Genomic DNA, 7,303 nt, shown 5'->3' on the forward strand with positions numbered 1-7,303 from the left:
TATTTTTTAGATGGGATAAAAAAAAATGAAAAAATAATAAATAATAAAAAATCATACTGTACAAATTTTTCACTTTTTTACAGAAAGAAATAAGAATTAAACATAAAAATTTATGTTTGAATAAAATATCTAAAAATTAAGATATAAGGTAATAAATTTGTGCTTTAAACACAACAAATTTAGATTATCTTAAATGAAAAATTTAAGAAAATGATCAAGTAAAAATTTAATTATTATTAAATTTGTAATTTTTATAAAATATGTATTTATTATTTTAATTTAAAAATAATTAATTTTTTATTTTAAATAATCTTAGTCCACAAGTAGCGTGGACTCTAATTTTAAGATATTTGATTTCTTATCTCAATTCTCACATGTATCATTGATATTAACAAAGTAAATATATTTTGGGATATTGAAACATAAATATAAAAATATAGATATAAATTTTTATATCTTTTATTTGAAATGACAAAATTTTGTAGATTTATGTGATTAAAACAGAATCAATTATTTATATTTTATCCTTATTCAAAATATCCTTTTTTCAGTTTTTTATTTATTTTTGTATTTCTATTAGAAAAAAGAAACTGAAAAAATCTCTTTGAGTTTATCTTTACGTTATATATTTTGTATTTATAACTAACAAAAATTATTATTTAAGATAAAAGTATAAATCAAAGATATGTTTTTGAAAAATTCTAGGAAATGAATTATAATATAAATCAATTCAGTTAATTTTTTATTTTAGTTTTAAAATATTAAAAAATAGGAATAGTGGAAAGTTTTATTCTTTTTTATGTAACTAGCATATTTTTTAATTAGTTAGTTATAATTGACTATACTCTAAGTTAATTTTCTAACGGAATCTTATATTTTTTTTATTATGTATTATGTATAAATTATATGAATTATTTTACATATTTTTATATAATTGAGTTATTTTTAATATATATGTAATGTAATGGTGTACTTTTTAAATTTTGGAAAAAGCTAGTAAAAAAAACAAAAATAAAAAATAAAATATTGACCATTAATTTCACAAAGGTACGTAAATAAATTAAAAAACAGAAACAATAAATGTAATTTAGAAAGCAAACCACCCTTTTGTTTCAACCTTGGGATTGATCTGAAGCCATCTGACCCCACTTCCCTCTTCTCAGTCTCACACATGTTACATTACAGGCTTACAGCTACTTCTCTTGTACATTTTCAGTGCATTTGTATTACCAGATACACACACACTCACATGTTCAATGCTTCTTTCTTTTTCTTCTATGGACTTAAACGACAAATAAAAATAGCAAAAACACTTCTCTCTCTTCTCTCTCATTGTTTATTTATGATGAGTGTGTGAACGCGTCTGAAAGCTCAGTGTCTTGTAGCAGGTGATATTCTCTGAAAGCCCCCTTTTTTGTGGTCTATAAACTTAACACTCTGAACCCTCTGAGTGAGTGTGAAGAAGAAGAAGAAGGAAAAAAGAGAAAAGGGTTGAGTCCTTTCACTTTGGTATATGCATTCTCATTATTAGCATTCTCCATTATTACTCTTTTGTTGGATGCTATGTCCTTTTGCAACACCGACACTACTCCTTCCTTCTCCTCCAAAGCTCTCACCTTCTCTCCATTCTCCATACTCACTCCCTCTCTGGTACGCATTCTCTCCTTCAAAATCTCAACTTGCCTCTTTTCTATGTTTCTATGCCTTCAAAAGAAAGGCACCGTTTTTTTTTCTTATTTTTTATTGTTGTTAGTATTAGTTAGTTTATTATTAGTAGTATTGTGGAAATGTTTTTATGGGCATGTGCAATTCTGTCCTTTGAGAATAATGAGGGCCTAGTAGTGTTGTGTAATATGATTTTGAACTTTGAAGAGTGTAATAGCTAGCTCTAGCTGTGGATCTTTGTCTCTTGCAGAGTTGTGGCAGGGGAATTTGATTTGGATCAAGACGGGTCCTTTTGCCTTATCTCTGATTTTTCTTTATATTTTCAACATTGTGATTTGCCTTGTTTGATTTATATGGACCACTTCTCTTACCACTTGGTTGTGGCTTTGTGATTTCACTTCCCTCCATACCATACTTAAACTTACCTATTCTCTTAGTGCAATTCATTTCTTTTACTCTTGCATCTGGCTTTTCTCTCATCTTAAGCTATGTTAAGTCCACTTCAGTCACGTGTTATCATATTATCATCATCAATTCAAAGACCAAAGACTTATGTAGTGTATGCATCAATTCAGTGCAGATGGCTATAGTTGAGACATTATCTTTACTCCTTGGTTTCAACAGTTGTCAGGAAAAGGATTTTTATTGGACATTTATTATGCTTTCTTAGCTCATAGATTCTCTGTCTCAGGCATTATGCTTTCATGTTTTAGATCTACTTTAATGCCATGAATCTAAGTTGATGCTGTTATGACAAATGGCATTAATTATTGGTTTTGCTCTTGGTTCATGTTAGAGTTAGACACTCCTGATGTATTGTTCCCATTCTTAGCATGCAATAATTGAGTTAGCTTGATATATTTGTTACTATTAGAAGTTTGATTCTTCAAGTATAATACAGTTGTGATGCAGAGTGACAAGCTACATTTTTTTTCTCAACTGCTATCTCTTTCGAAGTGACGAAGGTGGTAGAGTGTTTAGGGGCTGGAGGTCAAGTAATTTTTGCAGCTGATGGATTGTTGTCAAATCTGAAGACAAATTTCAGAAACTATCTACTACAGCCATGAGTAGAAAGCTTTTTGACCAGTTGAAGTCAGAGGAGTCTCCATATCATCCTTGTCATGAAGTTATCAGAAATGAGGAAGACAGCACATGGAGTCACCTCAAGCATGGGAACCGTGGAAGGGAAAGCGATGATGATGATGAGCTGGTTAAGTACATGTCGAATTTGCCAGGTTATCTGGAGAGGGGGAAGAAGAATAGGGAGAAAGTGTTGAATGTTGGCGTTCTTGATTGGACCCGTCTAGAACAATGGCAGTACAGCCATAAATATGTGTCTCATAAAAGTGGCAGCAGAACTTCTACATCTAGTAATGCATCCTCTTCTGTTTCGACAGATCGGTTATCTTGTTCTTCTAACAGAGGTAACAGTCATTGTGCTTCTGGTCAAAGAAAAAACAACCCTTCACTACAAGCTCATTTCATGGCATCTCCAATGCAAAGCCACTCTGAAGCCATCAAATCCTCTAGACAAAGTGTCGGAAAACGTCAGAATTTTACAGGTCGCCATGGCAATCCAGATGCACAGAGCAGATATGTTAACACAGATGGTTATCTTGCTTGGAACAAGCCTAGTAACAGACTGAAAGGTTGCGACAGGAAATACTTGGGTCAATTTGTTAGTAAAGAAAGTGACATCTTTCCGAATGATCGAATGTATGAGGCAGCATTGTGTGGGGGTAGGATGGGAGTAAGCATTCAAGATGGTGGATTGGAGAAAAGATCAGAAACTTTGAGAAGACCAAACATTGATGCTGTTGTACAAGGTGCACTCAGGAAAAGTGAGCCAGTTCCTCATTTTCCTAGAGAAGTTGCTCGAAAGAGTCATTGTGCTGTCCCTGATATGCATACATCCTTGTCTGAAAAGTTTAGTCGAATGAGCTTTTCAGAAAAGCCTAGGGAGTTTTACCACAAAGAATTTGATTATGATGTTCCGCACTCCTGTCCTTTACCAGATGAACTTAGCTATGACAATAATTCTCAGTATCAAGGATCAGGTTTCAGTTCGACAGATCTGGAAAGTATCAAAGTTCCTGCTTCAACTTTCTCATCACCCTTATCTACTTTCTCATCACCCATGTCGGTCAAGATGAGCATAAGTCCATCCAGAGTTAGTAAGACCGAAGAAAAGAAGCCAACCATAGGCTCCACTTCATCTGCAAATGAGCCTCACCAGGGATCAGACCCAAAAGTAATGCCTGAAAAGTCAAGAAGCTCTTCACCTTTTCGTCGATTAAGCCTCAACATTGGCCATACAAGCAAAGGTTCTACCTCTAAAGAGGCTGGGCACATGTCGCATTTGAGCTCCACACCAGCTCTTAAATCAAACATGCAAGATGTGAGGGGCTATGTTAGATCAAACACTTTAGGCGATGATAAAGCTTGTGATGCAGGCAGAAGAAAATCAAGCCCATTGAGGAGGTTACTGGATCCATTGCTGAAACCAAAGACAGCTAAAAGCCGTCCTTCGATGGATTTAGCTCAGAAGGATTCGGTATCAACGAACAAGAATTATATCTCGGTTAATGGGAATCTTTCCAGTCAAAAGGCAGACAAAGCATTAGACAGGGATTATAGCTCAGCTAATGCCATTGATTCCTCGAAGGACAAGCATCACGTCGCATCAGCAACTCAAGCTTTTCTTAGAATTGCTGTGAGGAATGGCATGCCTCTTTTCACATTTGGTGTGGACAACACTGACAGAAACATTCTTGCAGCGACAGTGAAGAACTTAAGCTCCTCAGGAGAAGATGAATGCAACTGTATCTACACTTTTTACACCTTTAGGGAGGCTAAGAAGAAGAATGGAAGTTGGATGATTCAAGCAGGAAAAAACAAAGGCTCTGACTACATTTCTCATGCTGTTGCCCAAATGAAGGTATCTGACAAACATGGAGACAATTTGGACTCCTATAACATGAAAGAGTTTGTTCTGGTTTCAGTGAAGTTAGTGCAGGGAGATGATCAAGTCACCGATTATCAGCCGAATGACGAGCTTGCTGCCATTGTTCTCAAAACACCTAAATCTATCAGTTTCATCAATGATGCACATCAGGATCCTGTCCATGCAACAGTTTTGCTTCCAAGTGGGGTTCATAGTCTTCCTAGTAAAGGTGGGCCTTCGTCTTTGATCGAGCGCTGGAGATCCGGCGGATCATGTGACTGCGGTGGCTGGGATTTGGCCTGCCAACTTAAAATCCTTTCTAATGAAAATCAAGCCAGAAAAAAACCAAAATCATCCAAGGCTTATTTTGCAGATAAACTTGAACTCTTCCTCCAGGTACTTAATAAGCTTATCAAATTCTCAAGTTCACTTGTTATGAGTTAAGTTGAGTTTATGAGCTAACCTTTATGATTTAAGTTTGTCTTTCTACAACGTTTTCAATGTCTTTTTCTTGCTAACCACAGGGGAACGAACAAGAGCACCGGTCCGCATTCAGTTTGACCCCCTTGAAGCATGGAATGTATTCAGTGGCATTTGATTCATCACTCTCACTTTTGCAAGCATTCTCCATCTGCATAGCATTGATGAAGAGTAAGATGCCAGTGCCATATGAGCTTTCAGGATCAAGAAGCTCCATTGAAGGTAAAATTCCAAGGGAAACAACACTATTGGTGCAAAATGAGGAACTTAAGGCTTTTGGTAAATTGGAGGACATTCCTGCAAGTTATGTCTCTTATCCACCACACTCCCCTGTTGGTAGGGTCTAAAATTAGCATGAAGCATAGCAATCTCTCCCTTGTAGGAATCCCCTTAATAAGTTTTCATAAGATTATCATTGCAAGGTAGAGTTATAACTTATAAATTATAATAGTCTTATAGATATTATGAGATTGAAGCAGCATCATAGTAATTTTTATGCTTTTTTGTATTTACTATTTAGAATGTACCAGTTACCATGTGATAAACCATCATTAGAAAATATCAATCAATTGAAGTGTGAATAGTATGAGTAAATTGGTTTTTGTTTTATGGTGAAAGGTTACATATTTCATTATTTTGTTGTCTTATTATCTTTAAAGTCAAATACGGTTTGCAAGTAAATCTGGATTCTTTTGATTAAATGTGTAACTTGCATTTTCTGTATCTTTTCATTTGTCAGCTATGTCATAAATGATAAATGTGACAAATTCAAATCAAACGTACTCTAAGATACGTGACATGAAATTTTAAATTTGCGATTAATGATTTGGTTGAAGCATGGCTTAAAACGTGAGCAACTGACAATAATGTTGAATGCAAACAGGTTAAGTATCAATGAGACCTACCAAACAATAATCTCCAGCTAAATGACCAACAAGACAAAGGGACAAACGCATAATCTACACTTGTGTCTCGTGTACCAAATTGTCCAAATTGCCCTTGTGTTTGTTCACAGTTATTTTTAGTTCAGTTAGAATAGATCAATAAAATATGACAAATTGATCCTATTTTTTGATTCGTTGACATTTAAGTCTTTGAGAATTTGACCATTTTAAAATTTGGACACATCTATTTTTGAGTCTAATTTATTCTATTCAAAAATTTTTGTACGTGTGCATCCATATCAACCAGGTCAGTACAATAAAAGTCACGTTTGATTTTTTTGTTAGGTCTGACAGACCTAAATGAATATGAGAATTCAAAGTGTCCAAATTAAAAAAAAAATAAAAACTTAAATATATCTTCAAATTTTTTAGAACTTAAATGTTTATCTACAAAAAGTGAAAGACCTATTTGACATTTTCTCCTATTTTTATTAGTAACAATATTTTTGGGTTAAGTTTGCGGTTGTGGCATGAAATTTGGTTTTGGGCTTGTAACTTGAAAATTTTGGTTTAGGTCAATAATGTACTGCTCCATTAAGGAATTGGTTATTAGTCATTTACTATTAAAAAGAAAAAATTTGTTAAGAAGTGTCTTTCCATTCTGGTGAATACATGAGCTCACCATGAAAAAAGGCTTTCAAGAGAGGGAGAGAGAGACTAAAACCAAAATCTAAAAAATAAAAACTAGTTAGGTAATATATCAAATCAATCCTAAAAGAATTGTTAGTTACACAATTTAATTATTAAATTAATTTTTTATTCTATTAGATATATTAATTTTTATATCAAATTTTGATTAAAAAAATAGACAAATCCATGTCTATTATTATTTAATAAAAAAATTAATAATCTTTAGAACAACATCTTTACCTGCGGGTATCTAATCCAATCAAATAGGATTACCAATCTAATTCGTTGCGAATTAAGAATCTTTCGTTCATATAAAAGTCTTTAACTATTAAATTAAAATATTCAGTTGCAGATTTAACATTTTTGTTTATATAAAAGTTAAATCTGTTTAGTAATATATAAATACTAAATTATAACTCTAAGATTTTATCATATTATTAAATATTACATTTTTTATGATCTGCAAATAAGGTCGGATACCCACAAATTGAGGGTACATAGAGTTAGGATTGAATTTTAGTGAAAAAATAAACCCATGGATAAGATTATAGTTAGATCGAAATTTTATCCTATCCTATTAATTGTCATCTCTAATAATCCTTAAAAATTTTGTAAATTTTTATATCAATTTTTTTATATA

General features: G+C 33.1%; 1 protein-coding gene across 1 annotated transcript; it reads left to right on the top strand.

Annotated features, from left to right (window-relative positions):
* The first annotated feature begins 1,109 nt into the window (after positions 1-1,109).
* Positions 1,110-5,683, top strand: LOC112769079 (uncharacterized). Its single transcript, XM_025813483.3, has 3 exons — positions 1,110-1,650; positions 2,567-5,005; positions 5,134-5,683. The coding sequence occupies exons 2-3, from the start codon at positions 2,729-2,731 to the stop codon at positions 5,434-5,436; spliced, it is 2,580 nt and encodes an 859-aa protein (XP_025669268.2). The 5' UTR covers positions 1,110-1,650; positions 2,567-2,728; the 3' UTR covers positions 5,437-5,683.
* Positions 5,684-7,303: the final 1,620 nt, after the last annotated feature.

Source organism: Arachis hypogaea, chromosome 3 (genome assembly GCF_003086295.3).
Source record: "Arachis hypogaea cultivar Tifrunner chromosome 3, arahy.Tifrunner.gnm2.J5K5, whole genome shotgun sequence".
In the NCBI taxonomy this organism is placed as follows: Eukaryota; Viridiplantae; Streptophyta; class Magnoliopsida; order Fabales; family Fabaceae; genus Arachis; species Arachis hypogaea.